This window comes from Bombus pascuorum, chromosome 2 (assembly GCF_905332965.1).
Source record: "Bombus pascuorum chromosome 2, iyBomPasc1.1, whole genome shotgun sequence".
Classification (NCBI taxonomy): domain Eukaryota; kingdom Metazoa; phylum Arthropoda; class Insecta; order Hymenoptera; family Apidae; genus Bombus; species Bombus pascuorum.
In genome coordinates, this window is record NC_083489.1 from 568,881 (window position 1) to 593,575 (window position 24,695).

General features: G+C 33.7%; 2 protein-coding genes across 4 annotated transcripts; one reads left to right on the forward strand and one right to left on the reverse strand.

The window, feature by feature from the left end:
- Nucleotides 1-177: 177 nt before the first annotated feature.
- LOC132904635 (uncharacterized) lies at nucleotides 178-14,493 on the forward strand. 2 transcript variants are annotated; one of them, XM_060955295.1, is made up of 8 exons: nucleotides 178-468; nucleotides 1,947-1,989; nucleotides 8,070-9,960; nucleotides 10,286-10,449; nucleotides 10,605-10,770; nucleotides 10,863-11,126; nucleotides 11,220-11,441; nucleotides 11,538-14,493. In XM_060955295.1, the coding sequence occupies exons 3-8, from the start codon at nucleotides 8,257-8,259 to the stop codon at nucleotides 11,988-11,990; spliced, it is 2,973 nt and encodes a 990-aa protein (XP_060811278.1). In that variant the 5' UTR covers nucleotides 178-468; nucleotides 1,947-1,989; nucleotides 8,070-8,256; the 3' UTR covers nucleotides 11,991-14,493. The 2 variants fall into 2 exon arrangements, with proteins under 2 accessions (XP_060811278.1, XP_060811277.1); XM_060955294.1 differs by lacking the exon at nucleotides 1,947-1,989.
- A 1,048-nt stretch (nucleotides 14,494-15,541) lies between these two features.
- On the reverse strand, nucleotides 15,542-24,545 carry LOC132904642 (uncharacterized). Of its 2 annotated transcripts, none has more exons than XM_060955307.1 (8): nucleotides 23,973-24,545; nucleotides 22,346-22,458; nucleotides 22,048-22,266; nucleotides 20,638-21,056; nucleotides 19,350-20,055; nucleotides 18,075-18,309; nucleotides 17,421-17,630; nucleotides 15,542-16,459 (listed from the first exon to the last, which is right to left on the reverse strand). In XM_060955307.1, exons 1-7 carry the CDS (start codon nucleotides 24,082-24,084, stop codon nucleotides 17,425-17,427), a joined length of 2,010 nt encoding a protein of 669 aa, XP_060811290.1. In that variant the 5' UTR covers nucleotides 24,085-24,545; the 3' UTR covers nucleotides 15,542-16,459; nucleotides 17,421-17,424. The 2 variants fall into 2 exon arrangements, with proteins under 2 accessions (XP_060811290.1, XP_060811289.1); XM_060955306.1 differs by having other exon boundaries at nucleotides 17,399-17,630; nucleotides 23,973-24,544.
- Between the last annotated feature and the right edge of the window lie 150 nt (nucleotides 24,546-24,695).

The window sequence follows — 24,695 nt, forward strand, 5'->3', positions numbered from 1 at the left end:
TATGTAGAAATCTGCATTTTATTATATTGGATTCCCTATAATCGTATGGATTCATAGACGGTTCTAACGTACTTTACCACAGGTGACGTTATCGTTGTTATTTTAAATTTAATAGATGGATTGCGATATTACGTGCAAGTGGTTAAGGAACTGACTTGCGCCCTCTTTCAGTCACAGGTGTACTCGGAATCGTTTCAATGACGGACGAACACGCAGCAGCGTTCATCTCTGTTTCAGTACTCAGGGCGCGTTCACTCGAAGTGGTTATGCACATGCAATAAAGAAAAAATTCGCAGTTTGTGACATCAAAGCACGATAGACGGTATCGAGTATCGAGCGAGAAAAATTATACGGTTGGATCTTTAACCAGTAAATCTTCTAGTGATTTCGGCGATTTTCTGACAGCTCGTTTTCAGAAGAAACGAAAACACCGCGAAAACACCGAAAAACTAGGAAGACTCCTCGTGGGTGAGTTGACAATTGGAAAATTGTTATACATACTTGCATGAATTTCTGTTGTTAGATACCTTTATATATTATTAATATCAAAGTAGCAAACGTATGGATGAAAAACAAAGTAACAAAACTACAAAACAAGTACACTTAACTACAAAACGAAAAACAAAATTACATTTCGTTATGTCTAAGTTACTAGTTATCAATTTTCTTTTCATTCTATAAAAGCACAGAGACGTCATAATGTTTTTTAATTCTTATTTGTTCATTTAATCATTGTTTATTGATTTACATGAAATATGCATGAGGACACGTCTTTAAGAATATGTAGCTTGAAGAAGGCAAAAATTGAAATTCGAATGCTCTATATAAAAAAATATCGATATTATAAATGCCAATATTATTGAATCCATAATTTTTTCTACTATCACGTTTACAAAATTTGTAATATTCTTTTGTTAATACATAATCGAATTAAGATTTGTAATAAGAACGAAACAAGTTGTAAAGACGATAAAATTGTATGACATTTTGATTTTGCTAAAATCGATGTGTTAAATGTCTCGAGAATTTTCATAATTCGCGAAAATTTCTGAATTATCATTGACTTAAGATAAAAAAATCTATCGCATTTAATTAAAAAGTTTTATTTTTCGTATAATATAGGTGTATTTTACTGCTTGAAATTATTATTAGCATGTAAAACTTTTATTAAAAATTATTTGAAATTCTTTCTGAAAGCAATACCATAATTATGATAAAAATAAAAAATAATATTTATTACATTATAATACGCACTTTTTAACAAAAGCATTCCTTTGATATGTCAAACTTAATTGACAGGCATTTGTAAATTGAATGATCGGATATCATTTAATTTCATGTTATCAGCAGGGGCATTGTTCTTTATTTTTGTTTTCGATAAGAGGCGAATTTTTCTGTCAGAAAATATTTAGATAAGGAGAAAATAAGCTTTGCTTGACATTACATATCGTTTTTCTTATTCTTAGCTTAAGCCACTGGTTAGAATTTCATTTCTTTGACCTACATTTTCCTTATATCTGGTAAAATGTCACGTTACTTTCACTATTATACGATGATATCGATTTCATAACGCTAAATATTCACTTGTTCCATGAAGACAAAATTATATTTCTCAATAAGTGTTGAAAATGTGATCTATATTATGTTTACATCGCAGGTACATATATACTAGCCTGAAAGTCGTATTATGAGCTTAATGCGAACAGGTTATGTTATATATATATATATATATATATATATGTACCGAAAATCTATAACTTCCAGAGACGTGTATGCTTTAAGTTATTTACGACCATCGATCAACATTCCAAATATTGTTTTCGTCGACAGTGGGTTAATTAATTTAGTATGTAGGTATTTTATTATGTACAAATTTGAAAGATTTAGAAAAAGAATTAGTGAAGTGAAAACCATATGTAAGTCTAAGGTCAATGTCCTTTTGGCAGGTTTACAAGTGAAAATCTGGACCCTGGCGTGTCATATAGTTATGTAAGCGTTTATGTTTCTAACAATCTGCATGTTAAGCTAAAATTACGTCATAAAAGTAACCTACCAACAATAACAGACATTGACATTCGCGTGCTGCGCGCGATAGCTTAATGTTGCTTTCACCAATGCATTCAAGATAATTAAACCGGAATGGTACTGATCTGCATATCTGAATAATACATATGACGTAGAACTCTAGAACTCTTATAAATAATTATTCACCTCGATAAATCTTCCTCGTTTCAATACCTTAATTTTTTTCCCCCGTGAAATCTAATGACCAATCGTTTCACAAATATATGATAAAATTCTAATTTATTTTTATGTTGTTTAATATATATTTATGCAAATGATATTAAACTCCTTTTACATTGATAATTGCTTCTTATTTGTGAAAAAATGTGTGCAAATGTATTAAGCAATTATTGATTACGAATCTAATTCTAACGATTTATTAGAGGTGTTCTATAAATTATGTTCTCTACGAGTTTCATTTTAATATTATTTATAATAATAAAATTTTAATATCATTACAATCACCATAAACAATAGCTATCTATTTCTTATTTAATATCAATAATATAACAATATTAAAATAATAATATACGAAAAAGTTAATTGCAACTTTAGCTCTCCCTCTCACCTTATTGTATCATTTTCATAATAAGAAAAGATATATTATAATGAAATTTCATCCTACCATTAGCGTGATTTTAATATCCGAGGCATCAAATATCAAAATCTGTGATGGGTAATCTTCAAATCGATATCAAACACTTTACGTAAAACGCCAGCTTTTTCAATTAACTATGTTTATTCACCAATAATAAAAAACAATACTTAGTGAAGTGTTGCAACACGAGTATAATAATAACAGATTAATAACGTAAATATTAACATTATGATATTTATGGAACGATAATGTTGTATCTTAGAGTTTGTTCGTTCAGCGATTAACGATCTAATATAACGTGGATGACTAAAAATCGAGCAAATCGATCAGGCTTCGCGTGCACGAAAAGTCATGAATTATCATCGATATTCAACGCTATTGATTTTAATTGGCAAATGAATCGCAACAGTGCATGATCCCGCTTGTTTATTTTCTTCTGACGGATGGTAGACGGTTGGAATCGACCATGGCGGTTGTCATGGTGACTCCCCCCGATCACCCACCTTTGGCGCTCCTGAATCATCCTGTGCGTATTCCTGCAAAAATACATATATATACGTATACGTATATACTCGTGACCTAATCTTCTTAATGCCAGAAGAAAGTTGAGTTATTCCTTGAGCTAAACAACGTAATATTCAATGCGTATGGTATTCGAAAACATTTTTGTTTTTAGCGATACTATTTTATTTTTAGTATTTTGTATCTATTTGAACATCTTGCGTGATAAATATGTAGGAAAAGAAGTAACGATATTATTCCTAGGAAATAGGAAATCAAATATTTCTTTCTTCAAGGGAAAAAGATCGAAAAGTTTGTTATCTTCTAAAAATGTATAAATATCATTTATACATTTCTATAGATATTTAAGGGCTTCTGATATTTAGAATATCTAACGATTTATTTTTCTTATCGTTGATTCACATTTTACAGAACAAAGCAACGAGGAAATGCAAGAAGCGATACCTTACATTTGCCCTAATTTCGTGTTGCAAGTATATGAAAACAGTCCAGTAGCAATTATGAACAAGTACAGAGGCGATTAAAGACCCATCGCGTGCTGTTTAATAATATCGGTCTTGGATTTCCTTTCTGATAAGATAACCTTAAAGCTGCGGCCACACCTTGCAGGTGAAGGCTCGCGCCAAGTCAAAAGAACAATCGATCGTCTGAAACTTTGCATGAAATTCTATAATATTTAAACAAAAACGTTAATAAATTAATTTACGATACCGAGAAAAATTTTTTATACGTTTTTTTACGTTTCTATGTTAAAATATTAACAGAAACTTCTTGTGATTACAAAAAAGATATTTTTCGATATCGATAGCTCTCATTCTTTGCAGTTTCGAAAGATCTTATTATCTCTTTAAATATTTGCCATCGCTCGTCGCTTTGTTGAATGAAATATAGAGTTCAAGTAGAATTACTTGAGAGATTACATGTACAGGATTGATCTGTGTCATCAGATACTACTTTATTTCTGTTGTTATACGATTGTGACTGTTTCTGGGTGTTTCTGGCTTTTGGAAATAAGATAAACCATATATCGTGCGGATAGTAAATCACCGGAAGACAAAGAAATCCTCGATGTTGGGCAGACAAGAATTTCCAAAATTTCATTTCCTATTATGATATTAAAATTGTGACGTCACATTAATTATTTCGTAATTATCAAAGTTAACCCTCGTCTGATATCTTTAGTTCATAGGAGCAATTATAATAATTTAGAATGGATTTATGCTAGTTTGTCTAACTCTATCAGATCCCTTGGATCATATTCGACCTAATTATGTTTTTCTACAAATAAATATAACCTTAAAGCTTGCTAAAAATATGAAAAAAAATCTTTGTTAGTACGCACGATTTCTCGCATCAACAATAACATACTTTAATACCGAAATGAAGTTTAAGTTAAATCATGGTAATATAAAATATATCTGTTATAGTTATAATTGAAATAAAAGTGTTACAAATAGAAAGAATTTACTGAGTCTGCATTAGAACTTCAAGGCTCATACGTTAATGGAAAGTACTATAGTGGGAAGAACGAAAAGGGTAAATGTATCTAAAATAACCTGGAATCGTATCGATTCTTTCGTAAACCTATAAATCATGTGCTTGAGTTCACGTTCGATGGTCGCTTCTCGATTATAAGAATTTACTAATACTACTAGCTTTACCTACTGACCCAGTGACATAATTCTCTTCGAATAATCCTCTCTCAGAATTTGCCAAAATCAATGTAAAACTTAACTAGAAAAATCCTTTGCATAAATAATTGGATATAAATACTGTAAATAAATAATCGCAAATGTTAATGCAAATTTATATTTTTATAAATATAAAGCAATGGAATCCTGGGCGAAATATGTTTTCCCAACTAAATATCACAACCAGTACTATACTAGTATCTCTGAATTTACCATAAATGCGTAATAATGCATAGTAATAATAGTCTAGTAAATAATAATAATTATTATTATTTTTATAGTTAATAATATAAATTGTAATATAATTTATCGTTGCAATTATTGTTATTATCGTTATCTAAAACAATAATTATTATTATAAAAGAAATATTTAAACTTGAGGAAACAAAGAATATAATTTCTGAAAGTTATCTTTCGAATCGATAGTTACGAAACTGCGTGTTATTATTGGATCGTGTCCATCTACTGGATATATTGCTTTAGCTTTTTGGCAGAGGGCGTCTCGGTTTTCTCCGCACTTTTGTCATCTTCGAACGAGTTACAATTTAACAAGATACTTCATGGAAGAGAATTCTCCGAAAAGAAAAAATGCGAATTAGGTGGAAAAATGAATTACGTATAGTTGAAGCCTGTCAAAGTAAAGGTTAAACCTGCTTAAACAGGTGATTCATTACCGAGACTTTATCAGACTCCGGACATGTTCTTAGCACTAAAGTCAACCTTCTCGTATTTATATAGGTGATAATTGATAGAGCGTTTTAGGATAATGCTCCTACGTGTTAGTCAAATTAAGCTTATGAATCGTATTGTAGGATCATTAGCGAGATCGTAAAATTGGTCAGTGATCAAAGTAATTACGTTTCAAGAGTCAGTATAAAGCAGGATAGAAATATGGATATATGAGAACTTAAATACAGCCAGGGCTGTATGAACAACATGTACATGGTGTGTTATATAATGTACATTCAATGTAATAAATAATATAACGTACTAGTATTTAATATATTTAGTTAATGCGCTATGTATAGCGTTATATCGTATGTACAATGATATATGTATGATGCAGTGTAAGTATACAGGGTGATTCCAAAATTATGGTTCAGTCGAAAAGGACACGTGATTTCTCCTATAAAAATAAGTCGAAAATATAAGATAAAAAGGACAAATTTCTAAAATCGTGTTTTACGACATATGAAACTATCGTATTCTATATTTTTAACTTATTTTTATATAGGCGATCGTGTCTTTTTTAATTGTACTAGACTTTAGAATCACCCTGTATGTTGAAACTATCCTTCTTCCTCCTTTTTTTTCTTTAATGCAGTTGCAATAATAACTAATATTCGCGGTGAAATATCTGTTACTTATCTTATAAGTCATCGTCTTTCTTTTTTTTTTTTTTTTTTTTTTTTTTTGTTGTATGGAACCATAAAAGCAACCGAGAAAACAGTGTGTATGGGCTTAAGTGGGTTTATAGTCCTAACAGTAAGACACCGATGAATGTCGCTATTCAATGATTTGATGTATGATCACACGGCACTTGAAAAGGAGATTTTATTTCCAAGAAAGAAAAGCGATTAAATAATAGAGGACGCCTCGCATAAATGCCCTCTAATCGTACATACGTCGTTTCCCCATTGTTTCTTTAGAGGAATGAGATAAGAGCGCAAGAGAACAAACTTGCGATTACGGGGCACAAACATTCTTCTTAATCGGAGAATACATTCAAATCGTGGGATATGGAAAATGGAATAGAATAGGAAAGTGTATATAGAAGTGACGAGTCGTTAATATAGACCGAGACTGTTCCATTTATATTTGCGTGTTAAAAGTGAAGAAGTAATTTAATTAGGCAGAATGTATAATGGAAAAATTTAATTTACGTGTATTAACAATTTTTGCCATTGATAGTTAATGACGTTTAAGTATTGATCTTACATAAAATGTGTGTTTTTTTAGATATATTTCTTGTTTTTATTAACATTGCAGTTTAAGGTAACATTAATATATATCTGGAATCATGCATGTGGTAGATGTGATACTTTGCTGAAGATATTTAATAATTATTTTTCTAATTCCTTTTATCTTGTTTCAGAAATTTATATTTTCTGCTTTTACACTGACTACTAATTGTTTTCTTTTCCCAGCTTCTTTGAATTCTTTAATCGAATACGCACGCTTTGCTTGTTTTAGCATATATAATTAGTTAACTTAATCACTTAATCACTTAATGGTTGATCGCAAATATGGTCCATCTCTTTTTCTATCGATTTCTTTATACTTGCTCACACCGTTCAGTGTCGTATGCACGTTCCTGTACCGAGACACGCATGCACGCCTATATATCATCTTACATTACCTCAATGGTGAGTAAACAGCTCTTTCTTTTTTATCATCGTTGCTAATTACTTCACTTTTATTTTTTCCCCGCTTTTATTAGAACTTCCTTGTTTTACGCCACTTCTTTTTTACTCCTGCACACGTTAGTGTGTAGTTCTTCTTAGTACACGTTAATGAGGAATGTTTGATTTATTTTATAATTTTTACACTTTAATGTTTCCTTTTAACTCTCGTCTTATATCTTAGCATATTTTATTCGCTACAGTGTGTTTATAATTCTGACATGATCGTTACCCATATTTTATGATACAAAGAATATAATACTTTTTAAAAGAATAAACAAAATTTTGTATTTTTGCAGCTTTTAAAAAACTTACAAATTCCTACGTAGATGTAATTCTAAGATCAGAACGCACGTAAAATAAGATACGCCTATAATTTATATGTAAACGGCTTGTATCTTTTTGGAAATAACAAGATGTATTCTTTTATGTTTTATAATAATTGAACATTAAAATATGATCGTTTATTTATTAATTAATTTAGAACAAATATCCCAAGATTTTATTTGAAAAAGAAATTTTCAAGTATTTTATCATAGAACGATAAAGAAATGATCAGAGAAACGATATATAAAAATTGATAAAAATTAATTAATCGATTAATACCTGTCCGGTAATTTAACTTTGTACAAACATTATTTAACTATACCGATTTAAATTTTTAATAATTATTCGATAGCGTAATCAAGAATATCATAATTTATAATTTATAATCTATTTTATATATATATATAATTTATAATCTAATTTATAATCCTTTTCCTATATTATTGAAAGCGGATGTTTCCACAGGAGAAGCAAGAAGACGGAGCGTGCATGCTGAGGCGACCGACGTTTAGTGACTTTTCCAAGGTCGACCGGAAAGTCCTTATGGTAGGTGAGGGGCGTGAACGATCTTTCCCGAGCGAGATCCAGAGGCTGAAGGGCTGGCCCCGACGTTGGATCCACTCGGCCAGCACCTACATTTAGAATAACAACGATGACCGATCGTAACGAGAACCTGCTATTAAAACCAACGAATCAACTCAACGTGCAACAGGTACCTCACAAATCTGCCTGCAATTGGAACAACAATAACGATATTCGCAACAACGGCTCGACGAACTTGATCAAAAGAGACGGACTAACCGCAAGAGATCCAAATTATTATCCACGATCGAACAGCTATCAGAGAGATCAAACAAATTCGAATTATCGTTTGGCGAGAAAGGCGCCCATCGTTGGCTGGCAAAATGGCAGTCCAACGGTATTTCCAAGCACACCGTGCGGCACACCAGATCCAGAAACGCACGATACGATCGATTTGTCTCGTTCCCAAAGCGTCGCCTCGTCTACGAAATATTCAGAGATCGATCCAGATTCCGGGAACACCGAAGACCTCAGTAGTTTGGCGGACGAAAGACTTCTTCAGTCTACACCAGCTCATACCATCGATCGAAGCGTGGAATCGCTGTCACCCGATAAGGACACTTTCTTAACGACATCTCCGGAAATTGGCAAAAGCAAGGATCTGAGTTTGACCGACGATATAGAGGACAAGATCGATCTACTGAGTCCTGGAACGGATTGCACGGAGGACAGAGCACCACCTACTCCTATTGGCAATAGTTTCCTGGCCTCGCCGAATCTTACGATAGGACCTACCCCTGTCAATAAAATCGAGTTAATATTAGCAACCCCGTTACCCAACGAGTTGCGCCTATTCCAAGAAAACGAGGGATCCAACAATTGCAGATATTCGGAGACAAGGCCGATAATCATCCCTAATCCTGGCTACAGAGACGACACGAGGGATTCTATCGATTCCGATAGCACTTTAGAGGACGAATTAACCAACAAGGGAAAAAGGAAACCTAAAGTGCCAGATGGTGGATGGGGTTGGGTGGTCGTATTGGCTTCTTTGGTCATCTCCATGATAGCCGACGGAGTGTCCTTCAGTTTCGGCCTTTTGTACATCGAATTCCTCAAAGAATTCGGTGCGTCTAAGTCGAAAACAGCCTGGATAGGTTCTCTTTTTATGGCTGTACCGCTTTTGTCCGGTCCTATAATGTCGGCCTTGGTAGATCGTTACGGATGTAGGAGTATGACCATCGTAGGTGGCCTGATCTCAGGAATAGGCTTCGTGTTGAGCTCTTTTAGCAATTCCATCGAGGTAATGTATTTGACTTTTGGAGTCATCGCTGGTCTAGGTTTGGGTTTGTGTTACGTCACTGCGGTCGTGAGCATCGCGTATTGGTTCGATAAGAAGCGAACCCTAGCTGTAGGATTGGGCGCCTGTGGCACAGGGATCGGTACCTTTCTGTACGCACCCATGACCACGTACTTCATCGAGGAATATGGCTGGAGAGGCACTTGCTTGCTGCTAGCAGGCACCTTCTTCAACATGATCGTTTGTGGTACGGTAATGCGCGACCCTGAATGGTGGATCTTGGAACAGGAAAAGCAGAACGGTGCAACCCCGAAAAAGTCGACGACCAAGTCCGAATGCGATAGATCCAGTATCAGCCCTGCAGACGAGTTTCCTGGGATCGAGGAATTGAGAAGGATGCTAAAGAGCGGACATACGCCGGAGTATTTGTTACAGATTCTCAGCACCACCACGGACGGTCCACAGACGGCGAACGGGGATATTAGATTTAGAAGCGTGGTTAATCTACCTACTTTCGTAAAGCACAATGAAAAGGTGAGAAGCTGACCTGGATAAATACGGAATGAAAAGAATCCTGCAATTGCTCTCCGAGAGATTCCACGATGAATAATAATGAAATTCTTTGTTCTTTGATATTCTTTTTCTAATATTCTAATGAAATACCACTGACATCGAAGCAGTAGAAATGAATTTTTATTTTTTATATTGGTAATTTGATAAGTAAATATAAATTGATACATAGTACATTAGGAATTTTTACATTAATATGGTTAGAAGACAGAGTTGTGCTTCGTATAGATAAAAACACAAAGGTTAAAAAATTAATTAGAAAGAAAATTTGTACTTTCGAATATTGCAGGTGCCCGTGGAAGTATTAGAATCGCTTTCCAGTAACCCGAGACTGTATAAGGTCATTTTGGAGAACTATCCCAACCTTCTATCATGTAGAAGTTATTCGGATAAAATGCTACAAGATTCCACTGGAGAAGTCGGCAATAAGAGTGTCGTCACAATGTCTATGAGGTTTCAAATTTGATCGATATGTACTACTATTTTTATTTCATTTTTTTTTTTTTGTCTCTCTGTCATATTTAATATCTTCCGATATCGTCACGAGTAAAAGATATAACAAAAGATCAATATTGAATTATAGTAATATTATTCGTTTTAATTGAAAGGATCAAACAAGCACCTGACGAATCAAAACATGACAATTCGCACGCAACGAATAATATTCACTCAGGATCTGCATGCAACACCATAAAGAATCACATAACGAAAAAAATATCTAAAAAAGAATCAGAAGAAGCCAATCCTCTCTTGATCAAAGAATTTGAGTATGCAGTAAGTAAAATCATTTAATTCTGTCCGATATAGCGAAAACAAAAAGCAACGACAAATTTTATTTCTTTTTACATTATTATATAATGTTTTAGATGAGCGAAGGACGAAAATCAAAATCGATTTCTAAACAACGCATAGCGGATCTTAGTTGTGGAGTCGTCAGAACGGATTCTCTGCCGTGGTTAAGAAGACAATTTAATACCAATACTCACCATTTTAAAGATATTAGAGTTCACAGGAACTCGGTCATGTATCGTGGTGCTGCTCTTAATTTGCACAAATACAGATTAAGGGCCAGTAGTTGTCCTGATATTTATAGGAATAGTATGACTACGTTAGCCAAAGAAAACGAAGAGGTAAGATAAAAATCGAAATAAATAATAATAATAAATAGTCTTACTATCGTTATAGCCTGTAATATAACACCTATTCTAATCTTTTATTTCCAGAAATGGTACAGCGAATTAGTAGATTTACTGAAAGGTATGATGGACTTTTCAATGTTCCTGGAACTGCACTTTTTATTCCTCTCACTGTCAACGATCTTGCTGTTCACTTGGTTTATCGTGCCTTACTTTTATCTTGCCGAGCATCTTACCAGAAACAGTTACATCGAGTCTGATGCTGCGAATCTCCTTAGTATTATCGGCATTACTAATACGATTGGAATGGTATGATTCGTTTTATCTGCAAATTATTTTACAGAGACATGGATGTAACTATTTTATTAACTATTTTACAATGTAGTTACTTTGTATTGTTTTCAGATTGGTCTTGGATGGGCAGGAGATCAGCCTTGGATGAATGTTAGTAAAACCTACACTTGGTGTCTAGTTGCTTGCGGCGTGGCAACGATTTTAATGTCAACGTTAACTCCTTATTATAATCTGCTGATGGTCACCTCGGCAGCGTTCGGTCTCTTTTTCGCGAGTAGCTTTAGCTTTACTCCTGTTATATTGGTAGAGTTGATACCTCTAGAGAGATTCACCACTGCCTACGGCCTTAGTTTACTTTGTCAAGGTATAGGAAATCTTCTTGGTCCACCACTGGCTGGTTGGATATTTGACGTAACAAATTCGTGGGACTTGTCTTTTTGTTTAGCTGGTGGATGGATTGTTATTTCTGGGTTTTTGGTAGGCCTTATTCCGTACACAAAAAATCGGAAGATTTGGGGTAAAGGACCCATCGAAATGGAGCGTGAGAGAGATAGTATAGCTTGAATTTATTCTTAATCGATTCAACTCTCACTTTTAACAAAGACTACCGATGGAATTGTTGATTGATAATTTACTGTTATTTTAATTGTCGAAAGAAGGAAAATATTAATTGTCGCATTAATTTTTCTCTAATCTATAATGACTTTATCGTCAGATTTCTTTTTATTAAATGGACATACTTTATATACAGTGATAATAATAATACTTATTGATCCGTAATATTTATAAAATAAACCGTAGAATGTACATATGTTAATAACTTAAAGTTATTTAAATTGCAGTGAAATATAGTTAATTGTATTTGAAATTCACTGAAGAAATCATAATATACGAAGAATTAGCAAAGGTACAAAGAAACAATGAATGTATCATAAGATTTTTTATCATGCGGCAAACATAATTGAACATCGTATTTCACTATTTAATTATTTTATGGATTTATTACAGTTTGATTTATTCAATAGAAATACAAATGCATCCTATCTTTTAAATTGCAATTTATCTTTCGATTAATACGTGCGATGCGTGTTGCTCGCATAAATGTAGATATGAGATGAATGATGTAAACGAATATCGATATGCAATTGGTATATATTATTCGCTGTTGTTCCAACAGTACAAAACTATAAAATACATATTATTAACTTTTCTTTAAAAAAGATTAATTCACCAATAATTTTATTAAAATACAAAATTCTTTCTTAAAAACAAATAAAAGAATAAAAAAAGGATGTTTCTAAAAAAGGTGCTCGTAATTAAAAGAAGCTTGCTTTGGTAAATATTTACAAATTTTCTATATACGTGTATTACTAGAAACACATGTACTAACATACAAATATATACTATTTGGTAATTCAATTTGAATATTTCTGAACGAGGAAGTGGCAAGCTTAACTGAATTTACATACTTATAAAGGTGTTAATGACAAAAAAATCTTGCGTGTTCCGTCCGAAGGAACAAAAACGCGAGATCTTTCGTGGGTAATTTTATGACGCCTGCTTTCGGACACAAGAGGCTATTTTTGAGTAGAGACTTATCATTTAGAACGATTTCTTTCAACAATTCTAACAATCTTTTCTATTTTCTGTGTCTATCGTGTTCTCAATGGCCATGCGTGTCATAAATCACGTTACCTCCGAGGCGTCATTAGTACATATGATGGTCTGATCGATTGCCTGGAAAATCACCTGGAGTATTGTTCGTGGCCTAATCATCTCGAGGCCTCGCGTTCGTCTAGAAAGCGTTCACTCTCTTCCTTTCAAGGACATGGTTCGGACGCACGATAGGGTATAACGGTATGAGTGATATCTAAAGAACATGCCGATTGGATTTTCTTTAAATTTGCTGTGAATACCACCAGATTGATATACTTCTAAACTTCTGCCTTATAATGTCCAATATAGATAACAAATTGAGAAATCAAGTCTGCCATGATAATTAAAACGATGCATAATAATTTTTCGCATCGTTGTAACGAAACGTCCCAACTGTGATCGCAACCATTGTCAGGTAAAGGTTAGAAAAATTGTGAAATTAGCAAATGTATTCTCTAGTTAATAAGTATTCGGCATTTAACTGTATTAACGAAGATTTTTGAAGTGCAATGTTACCATATTATACACCGTAATGACATATTTCAATTAAAAAATAAAAAAATAAATCCAATAAACTTATTCGATTTTTAAAAATTTCTGTATAGCTTTTAGAGATATTTAATCGATATCATGGTAGAGACGTAAGGATACGTAACTATAATGACTCGAATTTTACTTAAATCTGCTGTATCAATATGTACATAATTATATTTTTGCTTAAATAGGCACCGTGTTATTAGAAATTTAACAAAAATGTCAACAATTAATTGTTTCTATTATATTATAACGAATGTTATTAAAAAGTCTCGTTCTTAAAAAAGATTGTGCTTATAAATAATTATGTCATACGCATAGAGCGTATAAAAATGGATACAGTTCTTTCTCTACAATTTCTTAATAGTGTGTTAACTTCATTTTCCGATTTTTATGTCATTTATTCCGTGTCTCTTGAGAAAAAAATTTTAAAAAAAGAATGCGCTTTAAGTATATCGTTCTTACAAAATAAATTGTCAAAGCTTTCCCTCAGATTGAACTGAGAGTCGTAAAGTGTTAGTTTCTACTGTCGTTCTTCACTGTGGATTGGAACGCTAGTAGCGCCTTCTTTCGTGTACCCACGCTTCACTAAAACACGACACGCAGGGGTACAAGATAACATCAAATATTTCACTTCTAAAGATATAAGTCAATTGGTTGTCCATATTATCCCGCTATCACATTTTATACTCAATAATCAATGAGAGTTTTGATGCTGTTTGCAACAATGTTATATTTAATACTACATAGCGTAACAGTGTCAAGTGTGATAATAAATGTAAACTTTACCAGGAGTTTCTTGAAAGTAGATTTGAAATTGCGTAAAATTATACATTATCTTAAACAATAAATTATACATATATCTTTTCGAAGTCGACACGGAGTCTAACAAAGTTTTCAGTTCTCACTATTGTTCGTTTGTTGTAGCACGTGTTTGGATCAAGTAGGGGTAGAAGTCAAAATATAGTTTATTTTCTTATTGTCCTCATAGAAACGGATCTTCCTTCGATCATACGCGCCCAGTTAGGTTGAATTTCGCGCGGTTAAGTATCCTTCTCTCAAGTTACTCGCATGCGACTGTGTTATTGTTAGAAAATACTACCTCTACAGAATTCATTAACTAATCGTGAAACATTTTTTATCACAAAGACAAGCAACAGCATCTCTTTTAAGACATCCACGAAGGGCTAATATGATTTTAAAAGAACAGAATGGTTTTGACTGCAACAGTGAAGAATGTAACCTTTTAAAATTATTACATTTAGCATCGATTAATTTTACTTTGTACAACTATTTTATATCGTGTATTATATAGTTTATAACGATAGAATGTTATTGTTATTAAATTATTTTACTTTTATTAGTGATAGTACTTGTAATTTGTTAATTAGTGATTCGGTAATAATAGTAAAAAGTGATGATGATAGTTGGTGTTGTCATAATTATCATTGTTTGCACTGAAACCTATAGATAGACGCGCAAGTTATATGGAGAAAGTGGTCGACGACGTCCATTGGATATGAAAAAGAGAAGGATTAAAGAACATTAGTAAGTAACTATAGTGATATTACATCATTCTATAGTACTATGTCATAACATAAGAAAGAGTTATTCAATTTTAATTTCTGCCTACGAATTACGCGCGACTTTAATGTTGTATACAATGTGTTATAAGGTATACGTATGTACATATACAATGTATAATGTATCATCGCTAATATTTGTATATGTGCACTGACAATGAGGTACATAGTATGTGCCCTGTTGCATACATGTGACTTACAATTTGACTCATGCAGAAGCTTTAATAATTTATTTTCGAAAACTAATGGAATTATGGTTCTTTTTGTCTCTTATCGAGAGAAATATATCGTGAGTTTGTGAAAAAATGGCGTAATTAGAAAAAGTAAATTTTTCGAAACACATTGGTATGAAATAGAAATTTTTAAATAGGAAGTAACCTAATTAACGATGGAAAATTTTATTTCCTTTTAAAATTTAGATAATAATTTTTTAGCCGTGATATATATCATTTTTTAGCCAAATATTGTTTAGTTATGTTGCTTACTATTAATTGGAGTGATCTAAATGTAGCGTTAAAACAGTTTTGAAATTCTGACACTCTTCTCGTTAAATATATCGATTAATTTGAAATACCACTCAAAGATGGCAATCAAATTGTCAAATTAACTTACCTAACGTTGAACTGTTTATACAAAGTCAGGCTAAAACGAAAGTTGCGATTCGTGGAAAGAAATGTGTTGTTAAAAAAATGAAATATTTGCTGTCAACAGTTGTAACGTATAATACTTAAAAACTATTAACCATTGTAACAAGTAATAAGAAGGAGATTTAATTTCTTAATCTTCATAATGTATTATGCATTGCCGCAAAATATAAATTGCTGAAAGTGTATGTATAAATTAGATACGAATGTGTATATTTGTATAAATATATATACTTACAATATGTTGAAAGAAACACATTATTTTTATTTATTCGAATGTGGCTGAAAAAAAAGATAATATCAAAAAGGACGGAGACAGAAATAACGTTGCATCACAAATTTATAAAAAAGTAACAAATATCACCGGCACAATCTTTTTCGTTATTTCTCGCTTATCTCTTTCCAAAAAAAAAATTGGAAATTTTTTTCTTTTAAATATATGACAATCGTAAATAGTTATAAATATTATTCGACAGGATTAATAAATTCTACATACAAGTCTTCCTCTAAAGGTCCGGTATCCAGTTCAATTTCACTTTCAATTTCAAACTCGGAGTTTCGCACGATTTCCGAGAAAAAAGCGCAGATTTATCTTCTCAGGAGACAAACATGTGACCTAAAAAATCGTTCGTATTTACCACTGATAATGTCAGACACACGTGATAAGCGAATTTAATTATTTTATAATATACAAAATTGTAAAGTAAAAGAGAGTAACAAAATATGTAATGAAAGAGATAAAAAGTAGAAATGGAATTATCGGTAACATAATATTACCCAACCAGAATTAAAGTTATTTGGAATATTATGTTTGGTTAAATAGAAAAAAAAGTATAAAATATAAATATAAGAAATGTTTTAAAACACGTAAAAATACTTATACGTTACATAATAATACTAAATTTATTATACGGAGATATTTTCCTATATGTCTTTGCGTTTGTCGCATCTTTCTTCCGAACTGCAAAATTTTTTATCCGAATGTGTCTTTTCGATGGTATTTTAAGGCGCTAAACCCGAACATTTGTCTCACAAGGGTCTTAACCGTACAATTCGGTGTAAGAGCGTGATCATACAGAGTGGTAAACTATAAGCGACAAAATTGGCATTGGTTGTGCCGTTGTTTCTTTTGCCGCTTTCTGTATGATCGCGGCTTAACCGATCGCATCTCGGCGCGGCCACTAGAAAATAAAATGTACCCAAAATCTAATCCGATACTCGCGATTCAAACACGTACGGAGTAAACCATACGTAAGGTTAAGAGTAGCGAACTTTAAAAAAAGTATCGTCAAAATCCACGAGGACGTCACCTATCAACAAGTTATTATTATTCATAATTACGCCGTATTTCTATGAAAAATGATTAGAGCCTTTCCTTCGATAGATCTTAAAAAAGAAAATAAATAAAATATTCGGTATTAACGAAATACTGCTAATTTCGTACAAAAAAGTAGAAAGCTTCTACGAACTTTTCAAACACATGTTGTTAAAAACGTGCTAAAACCTTGCTAAAAGAGAAAAATGTACCTGATTCAGATATCAATGAGAATCTCACCTATTCTACATAGCCTCCATACATTTTTAATGTCCCGGTGAAGTGCTCGGATTAACTGGACTCGGAGTTGAGTTTCTGCTGGGAATTCTAGGAACTCCGACTACGTTCGCGAGATTCTCCATGCTTTTCGGGAAAGTCCTCGTGATAACGGTGTGTTCAGGACCAATTAACGCGTCGCCCATCACACCTAGCCGCACACCGCTTCCGTACCTGTGTAGGGTTATCGACATATCTAAAAAAAACGACATACAATCCTTAATCCTTAATGAGCACTGAAAACAAACGATCCGCTAAAAGTAGATGCGTATTGAGAATATTTGGTGAACCATAAAAAGAAGAGATCGTCGATAGCTAGACTACGGATATTCGTGGAAATTCATATTTTTACGAATATAATCGAAAAAGTGAAACCGAGACAGTATTACTACGTTTTGAACATTTTATACATTTTTCTATATTATTTACGTTCCGAACAGCTTGAAATTTTCTCTATGATGATTCACGATAGATAGTTATCGGAAGAAGTTAAAAATAATCTTCGATACCCTGTTCGCGTAAAATAAATATAGAAGAAAATGAAATATATTCCGAAGCTCTTTCTATACGTTGTAGAGAAGAGAAATAAATGCTTAATTTTTCCACAAAACACGCTACATGTTAAAAAAGAGCAACATACTGCAGTTGCCTTGAGGGGGTCGCCAATACATCATCGCGTCCACGCCTTCTACGGGCACATCTCCGTTGACGTGTGTCAAGGAGAGGGAATACCTTCTCGTTAACTGATTTAACATCACTTTGAGCAGTAACGACGGCAAACAGGAGGAAATCAATCCGCAAGACTCTTCAGCTGCTGTTATGGCGTACATCGCGCTTTGCTTTGCTCTTGCCTCGCGCACATTTTTCTGAATAACCTGAAATAAGCACGTACTTCGTCGTTTACATTACTATTAAATTAGTAATTATTACTGGTTATAGTTATACAGTGGACGTAAATATTAGGACACCTACTGGTTATATTTATCGAAAAACTCTGCTTTATTTACGTCTACTTTATTACGTTTATTTAACTTGCATTATCAGAAACTAAAAGCAATGAATATATTCGATTTATACCAAATATCGGTAGCTGTCTCGATACTTACGATCAGTTATAGCGAATAACGTAAACAGATGATAAGTTAAAACAAATATGTGATAGAAATTGCTAAATCTCTTCTTAAAACATGATGGGCCATTATGGCGCAGAATAATAATTTAAAGGGAATGCTAACGTTGGTATTGTTGTCCAAGATAACGAGCATAACAGATTGCTAAATCGGGAAAATTGGGTCAAACGCGAGGGCGTATCTTTGTTACATAGTTTGTTTTCGTCTCGTGAGTTTCGCGTTGATTTTATCCTATTCTGCTACTTAAAAAATTTGGTATAATAGCGACGATTCGTTCATCAATGGTTATTTTAATCGAGATTATTCCAGGTTACGTAGTTGGATACATTACGATTAGATACTTAAGAAAATGGGAAAATCGTTAGATTTTTAAAAATTTCCTTAAAATTATCCATCCGTTATTTGTGTTATCGTTATTCTTCCTATTATTTTCAATTAAGATTAAAGTATCCTCGAAACCAAGATGTATTAACAAATTATCATTCACTACGGTAAAATTTCAAAATAATTATTCAAATAATATCGTTCGCTATTCCCCCCCAAAAAACCTATGCTTCGAAAATTCATCAATAATAAAAATTACCTTCAACTCGAATCACCCACTGAATAACTTCAATTATAATCGCATTCAAAGGACTACTTTTTCAACTAACTGAAATATTTAATTTAACAAAACTGTTCGAGACACGAATGATCTAAACGTAATCGTAATAAAGATCTTCTTCGATCAACTTCGATAATTAACTTAATAAACTTATGCAAGACACGTATGCAACCATGCAAACCTGTAAGATTTCCACCAGATCGTCTTCGAATAGCGGAGTCTTTGTAGGAAGCGCAAGACACAAAATGCCTCTAGCTTGGTGATTCTGCAGAAATATGGCCCTCTGTTCGACAAATTTGCCAGTGGCGAGCACATCGTCCGGTATTCTAACGCCAGAATGGCGAAAGTATTCCTTAAGAGAATCTACCGTAGCGGCTAACAAAACTTCCGCCTCTGTCGCTCCAGTCATAGACGAGATTTTTCGAAGAACATCGAGTTTGATCTCCTCTGACCAAGCAACTACTTTTCGTCCGCAAGGAGACGTAATTTGAAGTCGATTGGCTTGCGGATGCTTCAGAAATAATTCTTCGAAAATTGTCTTCGGTGCCTTTATAGCGATCCACGCGATGGAAACCACTTCCATAGTGGCTTGATATATTAAAGGAACGTAGCACCATAACATAGAGGTCAGAGTATCCGAATGATAATGTTTGTGACGTGATTTCAGGGCTTGTAACTCTCGGATAAGTAATATCGGCGTTTTCAGAGTTAGAACGACTGCTAGATACCAACACCATAGAATGGCATCGCGGAAGAATTGCAGAGGGTTCAGAGATTTTAGTAGAGCGTGTAAAAAGACGGTATGACCGACGTTTCGTTTACCGGCTTCTCGCTGTAAGATAGAGAGAATGTCGAAAAATCTGGGTCCCTCTCCTTTCCTGTACTGTCTGGAATGAAACAAAGGAGATTGATGTCGAATTTCAGAAATTTGATATTTTTTAAATTCTTTACAAGTTTTTTTTTGTTAGATATTTAATTTAGTTTTATAAATTGTAGAGTCTTACGGGTAAACTTTGCATGCTTATGAAAGATAAAGGGCTGATTTTTCTTAGCAAACGACGTTATAAATTGACCTTGATACTAAAATGACTTTAAATAGCTATTTAAAACGAGGCAAACGATGGTATTTCAAAATACCATCTATACAAAAAAAAAATTCGGTTTAAAGAGCACAAAAACGTTACTTGGTAATATGAAAATTAATTCCAAGCAGAAATGAAAAGATATATTAGAAATGTACTATTTGTAGGTTCACTTCCAGTGTCACTTTCTCACAACTAAATACCTAAGAAGCGTACGTCGTTAAGAGAATTAAATAACGTCGAACGACCGAATCATCGTCTCCGATGCATAATTTCATTATTAGTTCTTTCCACGAGCGTATATCGTACTCTCTAACCGACTCAAATTATCGAAAACGAAAAAACCTTATAAAAATCAAGAAATAATCCAAAAACATTGTACCGTACCTTGTCATCTCTTTCACCGAAGAAACTAAAACGATGACAGCGATTTTCAAGCATTGAAAAATACCAATCTGCTTCTTTAGGATTTCTGGTCTCTCGTTTGAATCGTTATTGTATAAAAATTCGTTCCAATAATTACTGAAGCTCTCCGTGAGTTTCTGATAAAGTTTTGGAAGCGCCGATGGCTCTGAGTAAAGATTCGTGAAGGGAGAGTCCGCTTCCTGACACGCCCAACTGTCGGTGGAATATCTCAATGGAAGGAAGTCGGCCAACGCTAGGTGTTCTTGTTGAAGGAGCAGATGATGAACTCTCACCAGACAGATTTGGTACTCCTCTCCACGAAGAAGACAGTTTATTACGTGCACCTGCCACGGTGGTTGTCCGAATGGAAAGAATTTCGACGTGAGATCGCTCACATAGTCCTAAAATGCATGAATCTACTGCAAATAGTTATATTACAGACTTGTTTGCCTTCGAATGTGCGGTTTACAGCGTAAATAATGGGGGCTAATGGCGAAAAGCGCAGACAAGCAATAATTGAACGGCAACATCGAATACAACTCAATATCGCGTTTCAGTTGAAGTCGAATTACAGTCGCTATAGTCTCTGTCGATCGTTTTAGTGAGCACAGGTTGCAGATATTTTGTCAGAAGGTGATGTAATATTCGATGCAGGAAGTTCGTGTTTGAAACTTAAAGATGGACTGCAGATGTTTATGCAAACTTATCTTGTAAATATTATAACAAATAATTTCGCTTCGAATACTTTGTATCGTGTGTAGTTTTAGACGTTAAAATTTGCTGTAAATGCATAAACATCCACAGTCTACGTATGGAAATTGACTTAAAAAACCGCTTTTTCGCAAAATTCACTAAATGTGTTTTAGACTCTCATTCGAGGTTTCCATTCGATCAAAGAGCACACGGGAAAAACGTGGCAAGTCCGTTTCTGTCGTTCCTTTTATATTTTGATATCGCTCGATGATTAAATTCGAAGGATATATAATCTCTAGAAATAAATAATAAATCTATGGAATTTTGAAAACGATCGAGGATATATTTAGTACTGTGATAATCGACATTTTTGAAATGCTCGATAAGGTACAAATATACTAATCCTGAGTTTTTGAACTGTTGAATTTCTGCTTATCGTATTCTTTCCTTGTCATCTTCGATCGTGTCAAAGAATCGAAAAAGAGGTTTAAAATTAACAGAGACATAAAGAAAAATATAAGAACCGATTTTACCAAAGAGTATGGAATATAGAAAAGTACGAGGAGAGTATAAAACAAAACAAAACAAAATGCTTTTAAAGAGTATAAGGAGCATAGAAACGTGAAAGACAAAGGTACTTTAAAAATAATCAAACACAATCTAAAACAGAGTGCGGAAGATTGGATTTATGAAACCGACCTGAATGTTGAACTCTGTGATGGGTCGACCTCTGAAGGAACACGGTGAATTCAACAAGTGATTATCCACGGAGAAATAATCAAGATCCTTCCATACGTAGAGACCCCATCTCGTAGATAATCCTGCGCGAAGAAATCTTCTGGATGTAGTCAGATGTAGCAAGTGGCCGCGAATACCTTCCGCGATCGAGCGACTTTGAATCAGCAAAGTACAAATCCCCTAAATTTAAGAAGCGAAGCGATGTAAATTGATAAGATTGAAATTAAAGAAATTAAATCGTCTAATTTTGTGTACCTACGTGATTTCGAAATTGGTCCAGGATTGTTCGAATGTTGTTCTCTTCCACCACGACCACGTTTGGATATTTCCATTTTACGAAACGTATCCAACCCTTTCTTAACCATTTTAACACTTGAAAAAAAGTAAAAATAGTTTTCTTATGAAAACGAGATTGCGATAATCGCCTCTTACAACATCTCGATGTATTTAAAAAATAAGCAATCGGTTTTTAAAAATGCGATCTCGCGCAAAAGAACGTTACGATTCGAAATACGCGTGTAATCTAAATAGCTTCTTCGATTTATTGTAACTGCTTTCAATTTTTATCCGTGAGACTGATTCCTGGATAATTTGATTTAAAAAATGTGAAAATAATTCGTGTGGATATAAAACGAAATTTAAAAGCTTCTATGCTCGATATAAAAATTTCAATGACACGAAATTTATATAACATTACATAATTCTATAATCGATACATTATCAAGAACTTTTTTATTTTTCGTTAAATATTCTAGAAATAATATTTTTGATGAAACGTGCCATCCCATTAAAATAATTGAGTTTTTCAGAAGAAATATTCCATTAAGATAGAATTTTTCTTCGTTTTTTAACCAATCTTAAGTTTGATTATCCGCATGACAGCCGTTACTTAACTTGAAACAAATTGTCTGCGTAATTACTTCTCTACTTATGTTTACAATTCTGTAATATTTCGTTGAACCGATATCTGTGACCGAAAACAAATACACAAAAACACGAGTCGTTTCCTATCGATCGTTGCGAATTTTCCACGCATCCAAAGTGCATTATATAATGGTAATTAACTCGATATTCGGGAAGGAAAATTGTGGTTAGTAGATAGGAATGTAATAGAAATAATTTTAACGAAATATAGATTCGAGGAAACACGTATCAACGAAACGTGTGATTCATCTCATTAAATGCAAATTGATATAGCACGCAGTATACGGCTCGTTACGAATCATCTTCGTAACTAAAACATCGCTAACAGATACGTTTATAGGAACGCGTTGATTTTCCTATAAATTTCATCTATCGTATCATTTACACGAGTGACACTTTCTTTCAAAATCTAGATAGATCCAAAGAAGATTATATGACAAAAAGAGTATAACGTTTGACTGAATAGGAAGGAAATAACAAGAAGAAGAACGGAGAGAATATTGAGAGTATACAAACATATTATCTATATCGAACATATATATTACGTAAATAATTATGAATATTATTTATTGCAACAACAACGAGATTTGTCTATAAATATTCTCTGACAGAAGAAACGTTCAACGTTCTGTCATCTAGCATCTGTGCTTGTATCATTTTTGTGATTATCGTAAAAAATATCTTAACCTTTTGGCGATGTAACGAAACGACAAAAAATTCAGAATGAACAATTTAGGAAATAATTATGTCAGATAGAAAAAATACATATTTTCAACACTTTATATAATATAAGTATTAATAATTGTAACGTAGTAATACTATGATACTGCGTTACTGTGTCACTGTATTTATAAATTTATACGATTATGGTACTGCTCGAGTCTCTCTCTCGGACTACAAATAGACTGTGAAAAAATAAATTGTCGATCACGATCGGATGAATCTTCTTCAAGGATAATTACCCGGATAAACGAGTAGCATAAAAGGCACCAAAATGACCAGTAGCAATATACTAAAGCTCAAGTGCAACAGCAATGAAATTCCAAGGATGTCCAAAAGATGGAACGTCGCCATGATCCTCTGCGATAATCTCTGCACTCTTCCAACTTCCTTCCAATAAGGAACCAAAACCGGAAGCGTATCGACACCACTTTAAGATCAATTTAACTCTCAATTATAATAAATTTCGCTGGTAATTGTAAAAATGGTCGCGTGCTCGAGAATCCACGGTCCTATGTTGACTCCGCTCTCTATGGACGATTATGTCTCGAAGACATGACCCTCGACCTCGTTTGCAAAAGGCCAGCCAGACGGTAGCCCGATGATATTGCGAAGCCACTGTCCTCGGGCTCGTCGCGTTCCCCTCGTCCCCGGGAATCCTCGGGGATCCGTGACATTTGCCGGGGAATCGTAATTTATCGTCGCCCATACCGCCAAATCCAATCACGGGTATGTTTAATTATAGGCGGCCAGTCGTAATAATCGCTGGATCTTTCGGCCTTTGATCGACGTTCAGGAATCGCGAGAAGAGTACGCTAGAATATTGGTGTCTGTCGTTCGTTGAGAGATAACGAATTTCTGACGATAGGATGAGGTCTCTTTTATTGGTAGGAATTAGGGAATTCCTCGTAATGCCTCGTAACGAGCCGACGATAATTTTATTTTGAACTCGAATCGATGGCGTG

Bases quoted from the DNA above. Each gene is read 5' to 3' on its own strand.
- LOC132904635 (XM_060955295.1), top strand. From the start codon at position 8,257: ATGACCGATCGTAACGAGAACCTGCTATTAAAACCAACGAATCAACTC. The intron at 10,771-10,862 runs GTAAGTAAAATC...ATAATGTTTTAG, and splicing joins TCAAAGAATTTGAGTATGCA to ATGAGCGAAGGACGAAAATC. The intron at 11,127-11,219 runs GTAAGATAAAAA...TTTTATTTCCAG, and splicing joins TAGCCAAAGAAAACGAAGAG to AAATGGTACAGCGAATTAGT.
- LOC132904642 (XM_060955307.1), bottom strand. From the start codon at position 24,084: ATGGCGACGTTCCATCTTTTGGACATCCTTGGAATTTCATTGCTGTTG. The intron at 22,267-22,345 runs GTAGGTACACAA...TCTTAAATTTAG, and splicing joins TGGACCAATTTCGAAATCAC to GGGATTTGTACTTTGCTGAT. The intron at 20,056-20,637 runs GTACGGTACAAT...GTTTCATTCCAG, and splicing joins TCGGTGAAAGAGATGACAAG to ACAGTACAGGAAAGGAGAGG.